The sequence below is a fragment of the Portunus trituberculatus genome, chromosome 27, assembly GCF_017591435.1.
Source record: "Portunus trituberculatus isolate SZX2019 chromosome 27, ASM1759143v1, whole genome shotgun sequence".
Taxonomy (NCBI): Eukaryota; Metazoa; Arthropoda; class Malacostraca; order Decapoda; family Portunidae; genus Portunus; species Portunus trituberculatus.
The window spans coordinates 17,921,766-17,946,765 of NC_059281.1; the positions used below are offsets into that span (position 1 = coordinate 17,921,766).

General features: G+C 42.2%; 1 protein-coding gene across 1 annotated transcript in view; it reads right to left on the reverse strand.

The window, feature by feature from the left end:
• LOC123509814 (dipeptidase 1-like) overlaps positions 1–25,000 on the reverse strand; it is a 120,556-nt gene that overhangs the window by 32,050 nt on the left and 63,506 nt on the right. Inside the window, 2 exon segments of the mRNA XM_045264368.1 lie at positions 4,158–4,290; positions 4,635–4,791. Coding sequence (XP_045120303.1) covers positions 4,158–4,290; positions 4,635–4,791 — 290 coding nt within the window.

The following is a 25,000-nucleotide window of genomic DNA, read 5'->3' on the forward strand; positions in this document are numbered from 1 at the left end:
AAGAGGTATGCTGCTGTTCGTATCTCCTTTTTGTTTCTTTGCATTCCTCCTAACTTTTCATTCGTGCCGTGACTTCCTCACTCATGCCATTTTTCTCACTTTACCGTACTAGATGTGTTTTCTCTCTCTCTCTCTCTCTCTCTCTCTCTCTCTCTCTCTCTCTCTCTCTCTCTCTCTCTCTCTCTCTCCAGTTCTTGAGTCATTCCGTAAGGTGACTCCAGATATTTCCAGTCATTTTTCCGGTCAGTGACTCCTTAGCTTCCACCTCTTCCATTCCCTCCTCTCTGCAGGCGGTGGCTTCCTCTTACTCCCCGCACTCCTTCCTTTCACCTTTGCCTCTCTCCTTCCCTTTGTCGACTCTCTCAGTCAGTCGGTCTTTCATTGAGTTTCTCCTGCTTTCCTGTATTTCTTTCCCATTTTCTAGAGCGCTGCATTACACATCTCTTTTTATCCTTCTATTAGATATGAATTAACTTACTAGGTTGATTTTGGGGTATATAAACTTACTAGAACAACTAAATAACAACAGTAATCATCCTCATCATCGCCACCGTCTTGTGGTCTGGATAGTAACAGTATATTGGCTATGTGTATCCTTGGGACAGTGAAGATACGAGGAATTCAAAGTCCCTACTCTTACATTCAGGTGTGTCTTGCTTTCAACCCCTTCAACTCCTGTTCACTTGCTCAAAGAATGGGTAAGTGCGTTCCTTAAGTGGCGGAGGTACGGGTTTGTCTTTTAGTAGGAGCGAGGGCCCAATTTTCGTGTGTGTGTGTGTGTGTGTGTGTGTGTGTAATATAAAGGGTGTATATTTCACTGTGTTGGAGCAGCAATAGTTTTTATTAGTTATTTTCCATTCCAGGCGAGGCTCAAAGAGATAGATGCCTCAAGGTTCACGGTGAATTGGGGAAAAGTCTTAGTGTCTCGGGCGTGACTAGGTTTTGTATGTGTGTCGGTGTAGAAGGGAAGGGAGAGTTAAGGGAGTGTGTCAGTTGTGTTGTCTCTCGTGTAGCCTATAAGCTGGGATGGGAAAAGAGAATGAATGAATGGTAAGGATGAGAGGCAGGCTTTATTTGATTGCCGTTTCTCCTTTCACTTAGTATAATATCTTCCTTCTTTAATTTTCTTTGCCTCAGTTTCTCTCTGGTTTGCTCTCTATACTCCTTTTACAATTTACTGCACTTGTTTTCCTCCTTTCTTATCCTAATCCACATATCACGTCAATGTTTATGTCCTTATATTCGCCTTTCACTCGATAATGTCTATCAGATTTACTCGTCTTTTCCTCAATTTCTCTCTGGTTTGCTTCCTGTATTTCTCTCACAATTTCTTGCACTATACTTACTTCCTCCTTTCCCATCCTAATTAATATATCCCGTCAATGTCCATATCCTTAGACTCTTTTACCTTTCTTCCAGCTTCCCTCTTGCCATATAACTCAACCATAGCCTTCCCTCCTTTACCAATAAATTTCACTCTGTCTTATTTCTTATTTTTCTCAGTTACTCCCGTGGGGCCTCTCAGTCTTATACCTTTCCTTCCTTCATCCAGACTTGCATACTCACAGATCCCTTCACACCTCGCACATCACTACACAACACCATATCTCACGCCACTACGCCACGCTATACACATCACCCATAGTTCTCTCTCGGCTTCGTTTTCTTTTTTCACTTTATTTTCATCCCCGCCTCGCTTCCCTCGCTATACATACTTCGCCCTTCATCCTTCGCTGTGTTTCCTCCCCTCAGTAGCTCCGCCCGCATCCTCGTTACCCTGACACACAAATACTCTCTTGGTGGCCCCGGCGGAGTGTGCTCTTGAATGGACCGCGTTGCATTTACGAGCAGGTTTTCGTATGTTCAGCTCACGGACTTGGAATGTGAGTAACAGCTGCTGCACGACGATAAGGTTCAAAATCGTCTTCTATTTGTTACCTATCCTTTAAGTTTCCTATTATATATCGCTATTTTCCGTTTCCCTACTCTCTCTCTCTCTCTCTCTCTCTCTCTCTCTCTCTCTCTCTCTCTCTCTCTCTCTCTCTCTCTCTCTCTCTCTCTCTCTCTCTCTCTCTCTCTCTCTCTCTCTCTCTCTAGACATATCGATTTACCTCTCCAGACTGCTCCTCCCATCTGCATGTTTCTCTCCTCCATTTGTCTTTGTTTCTCTTTGCATTTTCCCCTTTTCCACCTCCCAAATTTCTCTGCCACTACTTATCTTACCACCAAATGAGCCTTTTCACTCTTCAACCCATCTCGTCTCTTCCCTTCGCTGCCTCTAACCTCGTCTCATATCCTTTCCTGGCTCGTGGGATTGCGAAGAGTCAGAGAGAGAGAGAGAGAGAGAGAGAGAGAGAGAGAGAGAGAGAGAGAGAGAGAGTCGTACTGCGATCGTGTCTGAACCGCAAAATTCAGTAAGTGACCACCAGTGTTCCATTTTGCTGTGAGTCGTGGGAAGCACTGCAGACCGTGAAGAAACTGTAAAGAAACTTATTTATTTCCTTTCCCTCTTTGTTGTATCGTTGATTCCGTATTCCTTTGACTCGTACTTTTCACAACCGATAGTAGTTGTTTTTTTTTTTTTTTTTTTTTTCTCCCCACCGGCATTTTTCATTTCTCTGGCTATTGCTCGTGTTAGTTTTATTTTCCTGTATCCTGCTATCTTTTCCTTACCATTTTCCCTTTTTGTTCGTCTTCATTCTCCTTCTCTCGTCCGTTATGTCTACTGTACGAAGTCCCGACGGCGAGCTGAATGTGACTTGTGAACTTGGCATTTGCTCAGAAATTTTATAGAAACCGCAGAAGCACAAAAGAGAGAGAGAGAGAGAGAGAGAGAGAGAGAGAGAGAGAGAGAGAGAGAGAGAGAGAAAGAGAGAGAGAAAAGGGGGCAGGGAATTTCTTTGAAGGAGATCTTGTTTTTTACTCACCTATCATAGCAAACATGTTTTTCCATCGCAGTGTAAAAATGTTAGGGTGTGATCTCATTCTAGTCAGACCTCTTGGTGAATTCATGAGTTTGGGTTTCCTCTTGGTCGAAAACTCCATAACTACTTCTATACTTTTGCTCCTATACAGACTTCAGTTTTATTGCCATATAGCCTCATACGAGTGCTGAGACATATAGTGTGGATTAGAATACTTTGATCAGCAATTGCATCCGTTTTACAGCAAGTGTTTGTTACGTCAAGGTGAAAAAGAAACGGTGATTGTAGCAATAATAGCCCCGATCATTGCCGTGCTTTGGGTGATGCTGCCTGCCTCCTGTTTTGCGGCACTTTTTTCGTGTTAAGTAATACATCGCAAGATAAAAGCTATTGCATGTATAGACAGTCATCAGTATACAGGTGTCTAGCAGACAACCCAAACGAAAGGAGCTAAATGAGAGTTGTAAGCAATATATGTTTATGAGTATATTAGTATGAAGTCTTGTTAAGTTGAAATATTGCGCAACATTACGCTAATTGCATTTGCACAGTTTTTCTTCTTTTGAAATGTTTCCGAGTTCATTCTGCGTTCCACCTGAATGCAGGGAGCGTGGCTTGGTGGTGATGACTAAATGAGCCGTGAGTGTAATGTCTGTGGGGTGCAAGGCAGGCAGTATACACACTACTTTTAGTTCGTACGTCCGCAGGTGCGAGTGTGGATGTTGAAAAAATGTTAATGTAAACGAGGATGTTGATTTTCCTCGAGCCGGAATTGGGATGCAGATTTCAATTTAATGTAACTGTTACACTGCAGATGTAGTTACATATATTTGAATAATCTCCCTTGCTATTCGTAATGCATTTAATTTATCACGTAACATTACACCGCTTTACACAACGCTACATCATAATCACGCCTCTCACTATGACATTTTAGTCGGCCTTTTTTGCCATTGTGCGTTGCCCTTCCCGTGAGATCCTCCAACTTAAAAACCCCACCACCTGCTACCACTTTTCACCACACCACATCGCACCACCTCACGTCACAGATCACCACATATTTATAATACAACACAACACCGCGCCACATCACAATATACCAGGCCACACAACACAACACCGCGCCACAACTATATCTCACCACAAACCACCACACCATACTACACCACAGCACCGCACCCCATTACATTCCACCATACTTCCACACACTCCCTATCACTGTCTGTGGCTCACCGTCAGCCGAGGTGGCGAGGCGCAGGTCTTCAGGGTACTGCTCAATGAGGCGCTTGATGAGGTCAATCTGTTCTATGGTTAGCTGGACGGCGTTGAGCCGCTGAGACTCGCACGGCACGTAGCTCACCCAGAACTGCCGGAGGAGGAAAGGTAAAGTGATAAAGGTTACACGCATCACATGCCCCCAATCTCTTTTGTTCGTCAGAGACAATTACTAAATCCTAGCTTTTTATATAGAGACACGCTAGCTAAGGATAACAAACTAAAGAAAATGGCTCACTGATGTGCCAATATTGAAAGAAATGTGGAAAGATTATATATAGGTAAGAGGAAGTGGAAAGTCTGATGCAGCAAGGTAACGGGAAAAGGAGAAGCTTTTATAATACATTCAACCATTGTTATTCACGGCTTAGTTTCCTCAAAAATCTACAAATTTTACATTCAGTTCATTCTGCCATGCCAAATGTTGACACTCACCTGCGCCCCCACCATGCCATCTCGGAGCCGGGGCAGGTCAGTGTGGGACCACGAGGATCTGGACCAGGGTCGGAGTTTCTTCAGCTCGGCCGTAAAGTTGAAGCTGTGCAGTTTGTTGTGCATGAACTTGCGTATGTTCCAAGGGAGGTCGTTGTGCCTGGAGGGGAGGAGGGAGAATGATTAATGACAAGCGGAGAGAGAGAGAGAGAGAGAGAGAGAGAGAGAGAGAGAGAGAGAATATCACTTAGTCGAATCTAAAAATAAGCACTCGCAAAGCAAAGAGTACCGGGAAGACTTTCATCAAAACGCATATTTCATCCCAGTGTCAAAAGTCTGGATCCCAATCAATTAAAATCTTGCACATCATTTGCCGCCTTACTGAGAAGAGCGTCAGGGAAATGCTTCAGATACCTTTTCAATGGATGCAAAAATTGAATACGTGCTTTCAGTTAATGTCCCAAGCCGCTTTTGGACATGTATTTCTCATTAGGTCTACATTTTTTTGGACACTTTATTTTTTCTTATTGCAGTAGTTTGTATATTTGGCTCAGACGAAAATAGCAAAAATATAAATGAAAAGTTCCAGGTAGATACACGGAAAAGTATATTTGAAAGGTAAATATAAAACTGTGATGAAATATTAGTCTTTTCTTTTCTTTTAAGTCATTAGTGCCGTGTTGAATTATTTACTTGTTTAATTTTTTTCATTAATTCCACGAGCATTGCCAGCGATCATTAAGGTTCTGGCATCGCTCAAGCTCCGTCAGGCGCGCCGCTCCACATTAATCAGCTGCTAGTTTCTTGAAAATGTCGGCTTTTCGCTTTGCCACAAAAATTTCATCACGTATTCATAGGTGTTATTTTTTCATATTCTTTTTTTTTTTTACCAATGCACACACACACACACACACACACACACACACACACACACACACACACACACACACACACACACACACACACACACACACGTGTACTTGCCCCCTCCCCGTGTCGTCTCTTCCTTTACACAATATTCATTTTTACATTCATACATTTTAGCTCGCCCTCATCCATTATTCAAACAATGCAAATATTTTTTGTCCGGAAAACACCGTCAAAGGCCGGAATGCATGTTAGCTGAGACTTGCTGAAAAATAAATGTTCATATAAATGTATTAAGTTTAATGAAAAACACACCAGCTGAAATTGGTGTATTGCCTTTCCCCCACTCTCTTATTTTTGTGCCTGTTCGTTTATCTGTAATTTACCTGAAAGTCATTAGCGTGCCTCACACCTGCGCGCAGTTATACCTCTCTCTCTCTCTCTCTCTCTCTCTCTCTCTCTCTCTCTCTCTCTCTCTCTCTCTCTCTCTCTCTCTCACAATCAAATATCACGTGACACAATTTATTCTGCTTTACCATCATTAGCTTTATTCAATTTTAAACTTTGGGGAAACTATAGCATGATGAAAGAAATTGTGTGTGTGTGTGTTTCACTGTTTGATCTGCTGCAGTCTCTGACGAGACAGCCAGACGTTACCCTACGGAACGAGCTCAGAGCTCATTATTTCCGATCTTCGGATAGGCCTGAGACCAGGCACACACCACACACCGGGACAACAAGGTCACAACTCCTTGATTTACATCTCGTACCTACTCACTGCTAGGTGAACAGGGGCTACACGTGAAAGGAGATACACCCAAATATCTCCACCCGGCCGGGGAATCGAACTCCGGTCCTCTGGCTTGTGGAGCCAGCGCTCTAACCACTGAGCTGTGTGTGTGTGTGTGTGTGTGTGTGTGTGTGTGTGTGTGTGTGTGTGTGTGTGTGCTCGTGTAACAAAACTGCCAATCAAAGGTCAGTAAGGTTGGGCAATAATGTTCTTTTAGCAGGATCATTACAATAATGGTTATTATTTTCCGAGCGAGAGCCAGACTTGAAAAGGCCGTTGATGAAAGGCAGTGAAATTCAGACATTAATATCGGCCGCCTCGCTTCCGGAAATCAGAGGCGAATTTCTGGCAGCGAATGGACGCTTTGTTCCCCAGAATAATGTCTCTCAATCCCTCCCTCGCTGCTATAGGTCAGAAATAGCCAGTGAATTTGAAAGGGTTTGCCAATAAGTTAAACAGAGATCATTGTATCATAAGCGTAGTTAATTTTACCTTCTTTTCTCTCTTTTGTTTAGTTCTTGGTAATAGTAGTAGTAGTAGTATTCTCTCTCTCTCTCTCTCTCTCTCTCTCTCTCTCTCTCTCTCTCTCTCTCTCTCTCTCTCTCTCTGATGTCTTTTTTAGCGATTGAATTTCCGGCACAGGCCATTTTGGAGACTGCAATTGCCTTAGTTCGGATTCGGTTGGATGTAATTAATTGGAAACAACCTCTCTCTCTCTCTCTCTCTCTCTCTCTCTCTCTCTCTCTCTCTCTCTCTCTCTCTCTCTCTCTCATCCTAGTCTCTTTTTACAACTCCGCCTCGTTAAAGTCATCAGTTTGTCATCAGTAATCCCTTGAGCCTTCCTCTTGTCCCTTATTACTCATCTCTGTCAGCGTCCTGCTTGTTCCATGTCACTCTGAGTAATCTTGCCTCACTCCATTAACCTTTATAATGCAAGAACCGCCAAGTATTACCCCCACTGTTGTTATTTATTCTTTTTTATGTCATAACTTTAATTGTGCTTTCTCATCCACTTAACGTCTCACATCAAATGCAGCGTTATCGTTCCAGGCATATGAAAGTGTTAAGAGGAAAGAAAACACTCTGGGTTTACTGTAATGCATTAATTAACAAGTGATTAGACATGCATTCACTAACAAAACGCCAGTCATAATTCCACTCGTCCGTGCTAAAGTTGTTTCATTCATTTTGTGGTGTTTGACTATTGTGTTACGCTTTGCTTTTATTTACTTATATATTGCACATGCGCTTGCTGATTTTCTTATTTTGCGTGGTGTATTTTATATTTGACGGGCAGCTGCAGGTGTATTAGTCTTCCAACTTTTCTTCAAACTTTCTTCACTCCTAAGCCCAATCATGTTGACATTTCATCCGTCACTCCCGTTTTCATTCGTGACTTTCTTCAGAATATTCTTTCCACCTCCATCTTTTAGCACCGGAACACATGAGCGTCTCTTCGTAATTCTCAGTCTATCCTCTTGCTATTTCCATTCCCAAATTTTCATAGTTTCGCCATGGTGCTTTTCTTCTCTGAGACCGAAAATGCTGTGGACGCAAAGGCATACGATATTAGTTATGTACAGTACATACCAAACGACTCAAGACATACCGGTCATACTGTGATAAATTTTTCACACTTCATGCTCGGTACCTGCGTATACATTGGTATCATAATTATATTTAGTTTTATATATTCTCTGCCACTTGGTGAAAATAGGTTTTTTGTTGAATAGTCATTAGTTAAATGTCTTGCAGTCTGCTCTCATAACAAGTTTAAACTCACAGAAAAAAATCATTTGACAAACTAGGATTTTATTTTATTTTTCATTTTCTTTCTTTAACATGATATTCACCGCCTGATGCCGCAGTCCACACGCCCACACGTGCTTATCTAAATTTATCGAATTCCGGACAGGCGCGGGTTCCATTTCCGAGGTTCATTACCTTTTCCGATGAGGTGGGATTTCTAATGCAACCCTCCTTTTAGTTTTATTTTATTTATTCTTTTTTTTATTATGAACATAGATCCGCAAGTGTTCATTAGTCCTCAGCCACTTTTAATCTGGAGAACAATGGAAATAACTTTTTTGTGTTTTATTTATTGCATGCTAATGATTCGCATTTCTCTCGTGCAATGCGATCTCTCGGTTACCAGTCCTCAATACTCTAAGCAACGATAATAGTAATTTGCTTTGTAATGACGCTGCGTGTTTGAGAAAGGTATGCTCCAGTCTTCAAGTCTCCCTGTCAATGCGCATTACTGTGTTGCCTCGTGTTTTTATTGTTGTCTTCTTTTTCTTTTTCTTCGTCTTCGTCTTCTTCTTCTTCCATCTGCTGCAGCCTCACCTTTAGTAATTCTTCTCCCAGCCTCCTTCCTTCCTTCCTTCCTTCCTTCCTCGTCTTATTCCAGTCTTTGCATAATATCCTTCAGTTCTGCTTTTCGCCTCTTATCTTTTGCGTTTTCTCATTATTTTCTCTCATCCAATTTTTCATGTTTCATTTTTTATATCTCATATTTTCTTGCCTTTCGTCTCCTTTAAAATATTGAAGAATTTCGGATAGTTTTTGTTTTCCTTATGCATGTAAATTTTTGAAATAGCCAGAGTTATTCTAGGAAATCCCTGGGTTTAGTTTTATGAAATAGAATGAAAATATTATGAGCTCCGCATTGCTAAATTCGAGAAAGGCTGCCGTAGAATGTACTGTACTTTAGTTTGATGAGTACGCTCCATGTGTTAGAGTATCAAAGAATATGATCTTAAACGTGTTCTGAGATGAAATAACGAAGACTATGTAGTTTAGCGGAATTAAATTGAATATAGTATAAGATAGACCAGTTTGTCAAATTATTACAAGGGATCTCAAGGGAAAGAATACGTGTTATCACTATCATAAATGTTCTCCTTTTTACTTCACCGGACAAGTCATATCCTACGCAAGATGTTCATTAGCTAGTTGGTAATAAGAGATGGAGTCCATAACCCCACACATAAAGAGAAAGGCTACGTTATAAAGTGTTCAGTAGCTTCCCGTAACTGGACATCGCATATAACAAAGATTAATGATGAGTATACGAAAGAGAACAACAGCAAAAATAACACGTGCGAAATTTCAGTTGAATCTTTCCGCACCTGCACGCGGCAACACTTTCCGGCACACTTTGCAAACATTTTGTCGATCACTGGCACGAAAGTGACGACACAAATCTCCACGCCTTGCCTAGTCTCTTATTTCCTTCCGTGGCTTATGCAGTTTCCACGATATTTTTCCTTTCTTTCTTTGCTTTCATTACTTGTTACACTGACATGAAATCTTGATTCAGAGAGAGAGAGAGAGAGAGAGAGAGAGAGAGAGAGAGAGAGACAGACAAACAATAGGAGAACATACTTGCTCAGTTTTGAGGGAAAATCGAGAAAGCATGAAAGACTGCATGAATATATTTTCTTTTTAGGGACTTGAAGTTAAGCTTGAATTTAACATGACGCTTAAGAAACATAGAAGCCCAATTGATCTTCTTTCCCAGAGGTAAGAAAGCACAGGGGTGAAAAAGGAGGAGGAGGAGGAGGAGGAGGAGGAGGAGGAGGAGGAGGAGGAGGAGGAGCAGGTACTCGTAAAGGCTGAAACAGATGAAGAGGAGCACAAGAAATACTAGTAAAAGTGCATGAGGGAATGGAAGAGGAAAAAAAAAAAAATAAAGGCGAAAGGGAAAAGGAGAAGGAGGAGGTGGTGGTGGTGGTGGTGGTGGTGGTGGTGGTGGTGGTGGTGGTGGTGGTGGTGGTGGTAATGGAGATGAAGCTGAAGTGCCTACATATGAAGAAGGAAGAAAAGAAGGAGGAAGAAGAGAAGAAGGAGGAGGAGGAGAGTGTAATAAGGGTAAAATTATTAATAGACATGAATACAGAAAGGCGTTGATTCATGTTTGTTTGATAGAAATGAGAACAATGCTAATAATAGAAACAGCGACGAAGAGGATGGTACTGTATATGTTTCTTATCAATTTATCAATTTTGTATATCTTCTGGGATAAAATATAGCCTCCTAGTTCGTCCAAGCATTTGTGTGTGTGTGTGTGTTTTAATTATCTGGGATTATTTGTTGTGATCTTGTCATTTTGAAATTTCTGTGTCCAATAAACATCTGAATCTGAATCTGAATCTGAATGTGTGTGTGTGTGTGTGTGTGTGTGTGTGTGTGTGTGTGTGTGCAATAATGATAGTATTGATGAAGATAGCAACAACGATAATGTTTAGCTGTTGTTATTACTGTTAGCATTATCATTATTATTATTATTATTATTATTATTATTATTATTATTATTATTATTATTATTATTATTATTGTTATTATTATTGTCATCATCATCGTGATCATTATTATTCTTACTACTACTACTGCTACTACTACTATTACCACCCACATCAAATAAGAGAATTCTTGACTACTACTACTACTACAGCAACAACAACAACAACAACAACTACTACTACTACTACTACTACTACTACTACTACTACTACTACTACTACTACTACTACTACTACTACTACTACTACTACCACCACCACCACCACATACATCAAATGAGAGAATTCCACTTACACCTTTCCTTTTTAAACAAATATTCCTTCGTGTTATTTTGTTTTCACTTTAATGCATAAAAGGAGCAGGAAATTAAATAGAAAAATAACAAAAAACGGGCAATTCCGGGAAAATGGAAAGAAGACATATGGTCCAACTAGAGTTTTGCATTTTCTTTACCATTTTTTTTTTTCCTTGGTTTTCTTTTCACTGTTGTTATTCAGGGAGGCGCAACCGCAGATCCCACGTTTCTTCTTGCATTATTCAAGGGCAGCCCGTTGATCCCGAGTAATGAGTGGACGAGAGAGAGGAGGGGCGAAGTGGAGGAGAGAGAAGAAAAAAGAAGAGAACTGAAAGGAGAGAGAGAGAGAAAGGCAGTTGGAGTGGTAACGCAGAGAGAGAGAGAGAGAGAGAGGGAGGGAGAGACTAAAGGAGCAAGGCGAAGAGAAAGGTGAGGTTGAGGTGTGTGGAAAGGTTTGAAGGAAGGGTTTTTCATAAAGGTACACGCTAATGTGCCCCTCAAATGCAGGGAGGTGAGAGGTATGAACTTGTATGGACTATATTCTGCTACACGTCTGCGCCACACCTCTAGTACATTTCAGAGGCTCTAGTTGAAGCCTCACTGATTTTTATTGATTTTATGGTTTTTTAAGGGTGATTTTATGGTTATATTGACAGATTTACAAGATTTTTATACCAGTAACAGGAGAATCACTCTTGAGATCCCTGCTGACCATCTGTGTGGCCTTGGAAAATAGTCGTGGTGAGAGAGCAGTGCGTTATTGAATGCGAGATTAACATTGGACTTACTTTAGCAATGATCAGTATTTCCTGTTACGAACGGTTAATTTTAAGAAGCTTTGTGGGTCCGTGTCATATTATCAACAAAACTCCATTTCAATTTTAGCCATTTTATCTACGGTTTTGACGAATTAGAAGCGTGGCGTCTATGAAAATATTTGTGTTTTGTAGTTTTCGCAGTAGTGAAGTTACAGAATTAAGTCAAGGAATGAAAAGGGGAAGGGAGGCGAGGCGAGGAAGGCGTGCATGCAGGAGGACGAGGAGGAGGATGGGAGAGGGAGAGGGAGAGGGAAAGGGTCGTGGTGTGTGTAAACAAGCTATCACGCTGAGTCGACCTGAGCACTCCTTATAGCCCTGGCTCCCTCTCTTCTCCCATCACCATCACCACCTGTGCCCGCCCCATCAATGACCTCTCACTGCCCTCTTCTCTCTCTTATCCTCTTCCTGTGTCTTCTTCATTCCTCTCTCCTTCACTTTAAGTTTTCCAGTTATCGCCATGGCTTCTAGTTTTCTTATTCTCTCTCTATTTCATTACTAAATTCTGCGTATCTCTTCCGTCTCTTTCTTCTTGTAACACTTTATTGTCAGCTAGCTATTCTTGCTGTGTTGTTATTTCTGTTTGTCCGTTTGATATGTGGGGAATCTGAGCTAATCCCATATTTTGTGCAATACTGTTTAACTATTATGTATGGCAACGTTTCATGTATTGTACTGTTGTGTTGTTATTGAATTAGATGAAATTTAGATTTGAAGCAAAATAACGTGCTTTTTATCACGTAGGTCACGTGGCACGCCAAATAGTCGACATATTTCTTGAAATCTAAAATAAGATATATAATGTGAACCAGTGATATGGAAAAAGCATATTAACCTGATTATGAAACGTGGGTGTGAAGCTTATTAAATCTTGTCTTTATATTGTGGTTTCATTAAATGTTTACAGCTGGATTGTTCGTGTTGTCGCGTAAGCCTTCCACACCAACGAGAAGAATGTTTCAATAACCAGACACAAAGACGCTTGTATGTAGTACCTTCTTGCTATACTCCCTTGTAACACCCGTGACTAGCTGGTATATTTCTTTCCTCATCTCTCCACTGGCCTACTTTCATAATGACCTTCACCTTTCCCTTTCATTCTCTCCCCTACTCACCTTGTTCACTTCCCCTCTTTTTCCCCTCCTCTCTTGATACCCATTCTCACTCATTCCCCTTTATCTTCTGTTTCCCTTACTGACCCTCTTCACATCACCGTCCATCTCTCCTGTCCACCTCTCCTGGCCTCTCCTCCATTTGCTGTTCATACTCCTCCTCCTCCTCACCCTTCTCCGCCCCAGGTTGTCTCGTTAACACCCACGAGAATTAGTCCACTTAGCTTCCCAGGATCCTTAAAGTTGAGGAGAGTGGTGAGAGTTTGTTCAGCTTCGTTGATGTTGTTAGTGCTTGTGGTGGTGGTGCTGGTGGTGGTGATGTCGTTATTGTTACTAGTTTTAAAGATGGTTGTGAAGAGAGACCAAGCGAACCAGAGAGAGAGAGTGTGTGTGTGTGTGTGTGTGTGTGTGTGTGTGTGTGTGTGTGTGTGTGTGTGTGTGTGTGTGTGTGTGTGTGTGTGTGTAAGAGGCATCTCAATCATTAAGGCTCCAACGTAACCGAAATTAGAACAGAGGAGAATAGGAGAGAGACGAAACGGGAGATGGAAAGCAAATAACAGGGGGAGGATGAAACGAGAGAGGGAAGATTGGGGAAAGCCAAGGGACTAGTGGGGCAAGGGGGACTGAAGTTTGTACCTCTTTATGGCCGGGTAACGTAACTCAGGTCTGCTTCTGTTTCTCCGAGTTATGTTCAGAAAAGAGGCGGAGGAAGCGGAGGAGGAGAAGGAGAAGAAGGAGGAGGAGAAGGAGGAGGAGAAGGAGGAGAAGGAGAAGGAGGAGGAGAAGGAGGAGGAAAGAAGAGTGATCCTTTTAAGTTAATGAATCCCTTCTACTGATGAAAGACCCGTATACCCGCCGTTGGGGATTATGGCCACCACCACCACCACCACCACCATCACCATTATTACTATCATCACCACAGTCACCTCCATCATCATCACTGCCCACACCACCACCGCTACAAATTAAGACCTTCCTCATGAGTCTGGATCCCCATACCTCTAGTTTCTTTACCTTTACCTGTAGCGAGTCTCACCCAAATGTTCCAGCTATGTACGAGGTTCAGGTTAAGGAAGGTTACGTATGGTTGGGTTACTGTGAGATGTGAAGTGTGATGGTGAAACATTAATTCATACGTGTAAGTTTCTTTGTCTTTACCTGTAGCGAGTCACACCCAAATGTTCCAGCTAAGCACGAGTTTTAGGTTAAGCAAGTGTTACGTAAGGTTAGGTTAATTATTATTATTATTATTATTATTATGAGGTCAATGAAGGCGACCCACTGGAAAGCATAACTGCATAAACCCAAAGGCCCAGTGGGCGGCACCTCACCGATAAGTGAAAGGAAGTAACAGGAATGAACAACAGAATAGGAAGATTGGTAGAGATCTAAGAGGTAGTGAGTTCAGAGAGAAGAAAGGTATTCACACGTTTTTTAAATGCTTCAATGTTACTAGAATTAACAATCTCGTTGGGAATTGTATTCCAGAGTCTAGCAGATACTGGGATAAAACACCGGGAAAATTGTGAAGTATTACATCGATTCACAGACAAGGAACGGTCATTCATGATCAAGGATTGTCTTGTAGCACGTGCTGGTAGTGAAGGGGCAGGCAAATGACAATGCAACGGGTGGTTGGAATTAGACATGATTTTGAATCATTAATTGGCTCATGTAAAGGTGGAGTCTTACGTTTTTAAAGACATGCATGTTTAATTTATTTTAGTCAGATAATAATGATAATAATAATAATAATAGCAATAATGATAATAATAATAATAATAATAATAATAATAATAAAAGTAATAGCAATAATAATAATAATAGTAATAATAATAATAATAATGATAATAGATGGACGTAAATATCTTTCCAGCCTTTGTTTGTCTCACTAATTATGTTATTTTTCTACCCGAATAATGGTTAATTAATTATTTTGCTTCACGAGACTTTTATATTATCATTATTTATAGTTCGTGTGATACCATACTGCACATTTTTCTTTTATTTCATGTGTTCGCTGTTAGAGGCGGATGTTTTTGTATCTTGGTTGTGATTCAGATGTGGGATGTGTCTGTGGTGGTGGTGGTGGTGGTGGTGGTGGTGGTGGTGATGGTTTCTGGTTGGGCTCCAGAGATGAGAGAAAATCAATGAAAATTATGTTCAGTTTAGTAAGGTTTTGAGAATTACTTAACTTTTGAACTGGTATCCAAATGTTCACTTCTATTTCGGTCGGAATGATGCAATGTCTCACAACAATTCCAGTTAAAGTCACAGCCTCTGCAGCAGTTATTTCCTCCCTGTATTTTGCAATTATGTGATTAAAGACCCATTATATGCGTCAATTATCAAACGCATTGAGCTTCACATACCATGCCTAATTAACCGAGATTGGCATTTTACTAATCACTTTTCAGAAACAGCTCCATACAATTATCTGGCAAAAAAAAAAGCTGGCTATATTCATTAATTGCTTCTCTTTCTGAATGCAACGGTAAACTGTAATGACTCTTTGCTTTCCTCACTTGCAGGTGTAGCACTGACGCCCCTCCGCTCTGAACCTTACTTTGGTCGAGCACACTTCAGACGAAAATTCTACATTTCTCAGGTAAACATGCCCGTGTGATCAATTAGATTAATGTTGTAGACCCTCACAAATATTTCAGCAGGGTCACTTGTTGTAAACCATTAACTTTAGTATTTCTTCGGAGATATCATAACAGGATTCAAACTCTCTGTTGTGTGGAGACATTGTGGCCTCGTCCAAGTCATGGTCACTATTCACTGCCAAAAAATCATGGAATTGTACGAGTAACCACGCAATCCGGCAAGAGCGACAGACCACCATTTTTTCCTGTTCTAATGAGTGTGCAAATTGCATGTGTGTGTGTGTGTGTGTGTGTGTGTGTGTGTGTGTGTGTGTGTGTGTGTGTGTGTGTGTGTTCAAATTATCAAAACTTTTATACTACGTTATGGTTTCACGTGAAAAATCGATAGCACTGGTTACGGATGGCAGAACGCTAATTCTCCCTCGTGAAAACTGCATTGATGAAGACTAAAGGAACAAAATACACTGCAATTGCTGTCCTGCACATTTAACGCTTACATAACCACGAAAAACTCCATCAGTGTTCCATTCAAGTTGACGTGACGCTAAACAAAACGGGTCACTGGACTACACAGCATTGCGACCCAGTAATGAATAGAACACAAGATCCCTAGACATACAGCAGGCCAACAGACACACAGCTCTTTCGTAATGTGCGATATTGGATCCCTTTTTAATAATTTTTGTGAGGGTGGGATCAATGTCGTGTTTTCCATCTTTGATTTTTGCTTTCACCTTTAAGACTACGTAAAGAAAATAGTGAATAATGGTGTGTGTGTGTGTGTGTGTGTGTGTGTGTGTGTGTGTGTGTGTGTGTGTGTGTGTGTGTGTGTGTGTGTACTGAATCAGTGTCATTTTTATGTCTCTTTTCTTCCACCCTTCCCCTTATTCGTCATTATCCGTCGCGTTATTCTGCTTTCTTCCTTCCTCCCCTTCTCTCTCTCTCTCTCTCTCTCTCTCTCTCTCTCTCTCTCTCTCTCTCTCTCTCTCTCTCTCTCTCTCTCTCTCTCTCTCTCTCTCTCTTGTCCCATTGTCTCTCCCTTGCATCCTTCCTAATCGCATCCATTCTTGTCGTCCATCATCTTCCTCTTCCTTAATACCTCACCCTCGTACGCTTTACATCCCTTTCTCCTCCCTGTCTCCTGTCCCAGCCATTCCTCAAAACCTCCCTGCCCTTCTCTCACCTTCCCGCTCCTCTCTTTCTCTATCTCTCTTTCTCTCTACACACCCACTCGCTTTGTGTACTTTCCTTATCCCTCTTTAAATTCATCTCGTGTAATTTCATCCCTGAGACAAAAAAAAAAAAAAATGAAATTAACTGCTGGGATATTTTTAAGGAGTATATGTATATAAGAATTACTTAAAAGTGCCTCTTAAAACTCGTAGGCTCTTTAATCTTTATTTAAGCTTGCGTTCATGTAATCTGATTTTTTTCTTCTGAAGTCTCTCTCTCTCTCTCTCTCTCTCTCTCTCTCTCTCTCTCTCTCTCTCTCTCTCTCGCTCTCGCTTTGGCCCAGGCCTTTGATGACGCATCGTTCCTAGGGTGATGAAGGGTGAGGCCTCCCCTACGGCACATAGAGGTGTTTGTCTATTTATTCCTCTGTTTAGTTTCATTCTCCGTGACATGTTGTGTTTGTTCCCCGCTCCGTGTAGGGATCGCTGCACACACACACACACACACACACACACACACACACACACACACACACACACACACACACACACACACACACACACACACACACACACACACACACACGGCTCTACAAATACCAACACACGCACACTGTTGCATTTTTTAACATGTCTCTCAAATTCTCTATATTTCGTTTCCCCTTCAATCGTCCCCGTTTCCCTTCGCTTTCCCTCCATCCACTCCCCTTCCCCTTCACCTGCCCCCTTCCAGTCACTCCCCCTTCTCTCGCCACTCACCTGGTTGCCCCACCTCCCATTACTCCTGCCACTCCCGCTCCCGCCTCCATATGTGTCGTACATGAAGCGCAATCTGGTGTTTGTGTGTTCGTTTGTGATGCGTTGCTTGTTTTTTTTACAGATAGCGCTGGATTTCTAACAGGGCAGTGTGCGGTTATGGATGATGGAGAGAGAGAGAGAGAGAGAGAGAGAGAGAGAGAGAGGGGGATGGTAGGGAGAGAGACTGTGGAATGCGTGGGAATATTATAGTAAAAAATAATATCACTTAATCTCAACTCCCTCCTTGCTTTTATTGGCCTCGCACGCGTTTCAGTTTCGCCTCCACCCTCCCATTCTGCAGCTTATCCTCAACTTCTGCAGAAACGAAGCTGCCTCCAGACCGCTGCACTATTATTCACTACGCCCTGGTTCCCTCCCCTGCCTCCTTCCCTCCCTCTTTCCCTCTCTCATGCCCTCACGCCCTCAACTTTCCGTCCATTCCACTCTCTCACCAACCCCTCCTCCTCCTCCTCTTTTTCCTCCTCTTCTTCCTCTTCCTCCTACTTCTCTTCCTCATGCATAGTCATCCTTCTCCTAGGCTAGCCACGTGTCTGAGTGGTAAGAAGGTTTTGGCAGTGTTTAGATATTTCAGTGGCTGCGAACTTTGGGAGGTTCATTGCTTTCTGTTAAGGTCATAGTCACGTATACACACACACACACACACACACACACACACACACACACACACACACACACACACACACACACACACTACGTAGCTATCTCAATTTCAGATTTTTCCTTCCCTTTCTTTCTCTGGTCTTTTACCCACCCCAGGCCCACGCATTCCCTTTATCTATCCCACTAAAGCCCACCGTTCCATATATACCGTGCCTTTCACTTATCCATTTAACTTTCAACTTACTCGCTCCCTCGCCCCTCGCCCCTCGTCACACTCGCTCCCTTTGTCGCCGCCCCTGCTAAGCTAAGGGAACGCGGAGGCGGCAGTCACTCAGCCAAGTTTATCATGACTAAGATAAACACAACTCAGGCCTCCGATCATGCACAGGAACACACACACACACACACACACACACACACACACACACACACACACACACAGAGAGAGAGAGAGAGAGAGAGAGAGAGAGAGAGAGAGAGAGAGAGAGAGAGAGAGAAACAGTGATAGATCGATATTCTTTTTAAACTTTAAGAGAAATTTATTTATTCTTTATAAAAGGTACTGGAACATTTCATAAGCAAAGATTTAGAAGCCAGTGTATGTGTGTGTGTGTGTGTGTGTGTGTGTGTGTGTGGGTGGGTGGGTGGTGGGTGTTTGTCTTGCATTCACAGCTTATTCATAAGAGAACAGATTTGAAAAGCTCAAGCCACAGCAAGCAATTCGTAGGAAATGCTTTTGATCTCCAATAGACGTGAACTCGAGTCTGCATCTTAGCAATGGCCTGATATCGTTCATCCAGTCTTGTTGGTTTTGCTCGTCCAATCACTCTTTGAAATCTGGTCTTATTCTTAGCTCGGAAACGCGTCTTTCTCGGAATGGAATTATTCTCCATGGGAAGTTTACCGTCTGTTGTGCTATCTGTCGGATTCCCACACGAGGTTATGCTGTTAGTGTTTTAGATTGATAATTACACTTTCTATTCCTTCTCCTCCTTCTCCTACTCCTTTTCTTTTCCTTTCTTTCCTCCTCCTCCTCCTCTTCCTCCTCCTCCTGTTCTTCCATGAAATAATGATAATAATGACAAAGAGAGTGTCATTTATCTCCATGCTTAATTAATCTCTCTCTCTCTCTCTCTCTCTCTCTCTCTCTCTCTCTCTCTCTCTCTCTCTCTCTCTCTCTCTCTCTCTCTCTCTCTCTCTCTCTCTCTCTCTCTCTCTCTCTCTGTACACAAAGCTTCCATTATGACATTATGCTCTAATAATTAATTTCATTTAATGTTCTTTTTATCTGCGATATGTTTCACGTTTATTATTAATCTCACGTTTATTCTCTCTCTCTCTCTCTCTCTCTCTCTCTCTCTCTCTCTCTCTCTCTCTCTCTCTCTCTCTCTCTCTCTCTCTCTCTCTCTCTCTCTCTCTCTGCACATTTTTCATAGTTGTCATATTTTGCGACAATTTCTCTCACCGTCTGTTGTTTTTTACATTTTCTTTTAATTTGTGCTCCACTTATCCTCCTCCTCCTCCTCCTCCTCCTCCTCCTCCTCCTCCTCCTCCTCCTCCTCCTCCTCCTCCTCCTCCTCCTCCTACTTCTCCTTATTCACCAACTCCTAAATTTCCATACGATGCTGCATAATCCTATAAGGTGGGGGACTTTGCTAAGGTTTATGGAAGCTTCACGTGGGTACTATGTGACCTCGCCAGTGTGTCAATAATAGCCTGGACTCCTCCTCTCACACGTGCCGTCTCTTGCTTACGTCCCATGGTATTCATGTATGTTTTTTTTCCGTTTATGTTTTCTTTTCTTCGTGTATGGATCTGTTTTGCTTTAAGTTTTTTTTTGTGTGTGTTTTATTTTTTGTTCTGATTTTTATATTTTCTTTTTTTTTTATCTGTGTTTATATTTGCTTTCCTTTCTTTTTTCTGTTATTTTTGTTGTGATTTTACTCGGATAGATATGAAATATGTACACACACACACACACACACACACACACACACACACACACACACACACACACACACACACACACACACACACACACACACACACACACACCTGAACTAAAACCTGGAGACTTAACCCTTTTACCACTTTTCTTCTCCTGTTGCCAACTATTTCTTCACTACGAGTATGTAAAAGGTCATTTATTTTATGAGCCTTTCCACCTTTTTTCTTTCAGCTTGCAACTCCCTTTCCTCTAAGCTTACTATAAACCTTCCAATTGTTTTTTTTAATTCTCCATCCATCCCCATGCTCATCCTTGCACAACGCTTTCCATACCGGCCAGGAGTTTTTTGTTCCTTCCCTGTCTGTCTCCCTCTACCTCGCTCAGTCTCAATGATAAACAATATTTTCGGTATATGGCGCGTCCTGCAACCCAGTTGGTCCAGAAATGGTAAACCGTCCGGCCCTCTCCTTCCTTTTTGTTGCCCATCTTTCCAACTCCTCTCATTCTTTTTCTCCTTTTCCCTGCCATCCATTTCCCTCCCTTTTTCTGTCTGTTTTCTTTTATTTTTCTTTCATGCGCAGTTTTCGCTTTTCCTTTCATTTTTCCCTCCATCCGTCCTCTTCTCTCTCTCTCTCTCTCTCTCTCTCTCTCTCTCTCTCTCTCTCTCTCTCTCTCTCTCTCTCTCTCTCTCTCTCTCTCTCTCTCTCTCTCTCTCTCTCTCTCTCTCACTTCATTCCTCCTCTCTGACATATCTTCTCTCTCTCTCTCTCTCTCTCTCTCTCTCTCTCTCTCTCTCTCTCTCTCTCTCTCTCTCTCTCTCTCTCTCTCTCTCTCTCTCTCTCTCTCTCTCACCCTTTCCTGCCAGTCCTTGCTCGTGGCTCGACAATCGCAGGTGGTGTACTGATTAGAGTGAAATAGGAACGTTATGATTTAATGTATCTATATGTCGCCCCTTCCTACCTCGATCCCTTCAGTGTCTGGCTCACTCTGTACGTTTTAGTTCATGTACCGGAGTGGAGTGATGAGTTGTGGAATGGTTCTGCTGGTGGAGGGTTGTGGGGGAAGGCTTGCTCGCTTGCCATTTATCTCCTAGTGAAAGCAAGCAAGAAGTATGTGAGTTGTGGGAGAACGAGTATCTTGATTTATAGTTGCATCCTTTTTTTTTTTTCATTGTAGATATTTATTGCTCTTATTTATTTGTCTACGTGACGTTAATGTGTGTCTGTTGGAATCTTTTGTTAGGTGTCGTATTTCGTTCGTGCTTAGATTTGTTGCTCTTTCGTTCCACATTTTGTTTTTTCGTGACGCTGATATTTATTGGTCTTTGCAGTATTTTAAGTGAATGTGTGGAGGTCACAGCTTCCCCCCACACACACACACACTTTTATTCGTTCTTTTTTTTTCAACAAGACAAGTTTCATATCGAGTGTTGTCCATCATTTTATTGGCCCACTTTTTTATTTTCTTTTACATCCATTTATTTCACATCCATTCTATCAGCCAATTCCTTTTCTATCAATTTCGTATCCAATTCCTTTTATATCCGCCACCTGCTCATTCTTCTCACATCCAGAACGCTTCAATCTCCTTACTGATCCATTCCTGTCATCACCACCACTAGTCATTACCGCGTTTGGCTCAGCAGTAAATATTAAAACAGACTCCGTGGTGAATGAAGTGGTTTTCCCATTGTGTTCAGACGGAGCTTAACTTATGCCTCTCCTCTCCTCTTTCATCTCCTCCCTCTCGGTCCCTCCTCTGTGACTCCTCCCGTCGCCTGTAAAATTGCATGACGGGGTGACTTTCCGCGTGTTTAGTCCCGTGAATTATTGTCCTCAGCTGAAATATGGCAGTGCACAGGGAGGGAGGAGGCAGGAGAGAGAGAGAGTGGAGGAAGAGGAGGACGATGGATAGGCATTAGCAGCTGGTGAGTACGCTGGGAAATATGAAAAAGGATGGTGGTCTCTCGATACTTGATGAATGGGGAGGAGAAATTAACGTCTCGCTTTTTGGCAGGTGATGATTGTACAGGTGAAGTAACGAGTAAGATTTTTTTTTTTCTTTTACATATATCAAGTGATTTCAAACAAGGGAGTCGTTGGAATGCTCTGCTGGTGTATTTTACTTTATTACTTTATGTGAAGCGTTGTGAAAAATGAAGAAGGAATGCAATCACTCAATCCCTTTGTTTGTGGGTGAGGTACACGTGTATGTCTGTTAGTTTGGTAATGTCCTGTGCGTATCTTGTCGATGAGGGCACATGGTTTATTACCTTCGTTTTTAAAATATGTTTCTCCTTCTCCCTTCCTCCTTCCGTACTTTCTTATCCTCTCTCTATTGTTTCTCTCTCTTTCATTTACATTTCGTCCTCTCGTCTGATGTCTCAATGATGCAATGCTCAGTTCCAGATGGAAAGATGCGATTGAAGTCTCAGTTCACAGCAGTGTGTCAGTGAAAAGGAGCCACAGTACCTGGCGTCCTCTCACTGCTGTGGTCCTTGCCAGATGATGTTGGTGCGGCCTCGTAACTCAGCCAATTTCCAATTTTCCCTCCCGTCACGTTCCCCTCCCCTAAATTTTCCTACTCTCCCTTTCCCCTTTCTCTCCTTAACTCCTCTCCTACGACCTACTTTTTTTCTTTCCCTCCCCCTGTTCTTTCCCTCGCCTATCGCCCAACACTCGGCATTACCCACAACTCCTGCTGGCTGTCGTGTTAATGAAAACAAAAAACTCCAGCACCACTCACTGGAAATCACGCAATAAGTAATTGGCTGCCACTAACCTACCACTCATGCCCTCGACAAGCCTGGAGGAGGGCGGCGGCGGCGGCGAGGGTAAGAGGTTGGTGAAGGAAGGGTACGAGTATACGAGCGAACGCGGGGTGGTGCCTTTACCAGCATTTCGAGAGTGATGCCAACCATGTGGTACAAAGTGTGTCGTGTTCTCATCAAGCAGCTCGCGGTTTGATCATCCTGTGCTGCTCCTCGCTGTACCTGTTTAACCCTTTCTATACTGGGATGCATTTTTACCTTGATTTTTGGGTTTGGACGATTTTATTTGCATTAGGAAGTGTCTATGGAAGTCAGAAGATTAATGGCCAGAGTCTCTACTATTCTAATCCGAACATATGTTTCTGAAGCTGTATAAAATCGCTAAATAGTAAGCAGAATGAATATGAAAACGGTACTGAAGAGAGTAAGTGGAGTGTAAGTGCCTAAGAACCCTTTTGTAAATTAATAGTTTGGAAAAAAGGTGAATATCCAACGCAAACATAACTCTCATTAACCTTTACGCAGCGAGCAAAGGAAGCAGAGGAAGTTGTAGGATTCAATTAGGAGTTTCCGAGCTCCAGGTATTCCTTCGGCATGACTGGTCTGTTTTGGGGCCCAACTCTCGCCACTTGTGTATTTTACTTAACCTCAGAGAAAGATCGGAAGAGATTGAGTCTGTTTGCCTGACTGCCTGTGTGTGGGTTTGTGTGTCTGTCTCTTGATAACTGCCAGTCTCTCTCTCTCTCTCTCTCTCTCTCTCTCTCTCTCTCTCTCTCTCTCTCTCTCTCTCTCTCTCTCTCTCTCTCTCTCTCTCTGGTTCGTGGAAATACTTCACAAATATATCCTTTGGTTAGTGAGGGAGTCAAAAGGAAGGAGAGGACTGAGAGAGAGAGAGAGAGAGAGAGAGAGAGAGAGAGAGAGAGAGAGAAGGGGGGGAGGGGGAAGCAAAGGCAGGCACGTAAAAGGTAAAGGAAGTAATGGAGAGCGGATATGACGAAAGAAATAACCAGGTTCCTTCGAAATCCTACGAGATCTCGCGCACTGCACTAATGGGGTTCCTTGAGTGTGTGTGTGTGTGTGTGTGTGTGTGTGTGTGTGTGTGTGTGTGTGTGTGTGTGTGTGTGTGTGTGTGTGTGTGAGTGAGTAAAAGAAGTAGTAGTATATATAATAGCAGTTTATATATTATTTGTCACGAATTCTGATTATTAACAGTGCTGTGATGACTATGCTACTATTTCTGTTACTTTTGCTTTCTGTTGTAGTTGGTGGTGGTGAGAGTGGAGATATTGATGTTACCTCAGAACTACAAACATTGAACATAAGGACATAGGAAAAGAGGGAATCTGCAAGAGTCTGTCAGGCCTACACGTGGCAGTCCGTGTATGAGAAAAGCTACATAATTCCATCTATCATCCCAATCCATAAATTTATCTAATCTTCATTTAAAGCTCCTTGTTAACTCATCGCTAACAACATGACCACTGAGTCCACTCCACTCTTCAACCACTCTTTCTTCCCATTTTTCTCCTAAACCTGTATTTTTCAAGCTTAAACCCGTTAGTTTTGGTTCTGTCCCCGCTACTGACCTCAAGAACATCGCTCATGTCCCCTTTGTTATAACCCCTATACCACTTAAATACTTCTATCAAGTCCCCTCTTAAACTACGTCTCCAAGGAATGCAAATTGACTTTCTTCAATCTCGCTTCATAGGGCCTACAGAAAGTACTACCACAACCCCCATGAAACCAAAACACTCCTGCTTAAAAAATAATAATAATTCCCTCAAGTCTTTAAAACAAAGGAATATAACAAATTTCTCGAAACCAATAAAACTACAATGCATGAGTCTTCCACGGGCTATTTTGGGATCAAGCCTCTCTTTTTACTTCCCTGCCTGCGTTCACCGTGTCGCGAGCACAGACCTGAGTCAAAGAATTACGAGCCTGTGGTCTTGGAAGGGGAAAGGCCACCGCCCCGCCGCTGCCCTCGTGTTTGCGTGCGTGTGGCGTGTTTTTCTTCCTGACGGGACTTGTTGCGAAAGACTACAAGTGGTACATAATACACAACGCTGGTGGTAAACAAGTCGTCGCCTGATTGTTGTTGTTGTTGGGATTGTTGTTGTTTGTCTTCTCCTTCCTCTTCTTTCTCCTTTTTCTCTGTCTTCTTTCTTTTTACTACTACTACTACTGCTACTGCTACTGCTACTGCTACTACTACTACTACTACTACTACTACTACTACTACTACTACTACTACTACTACTACT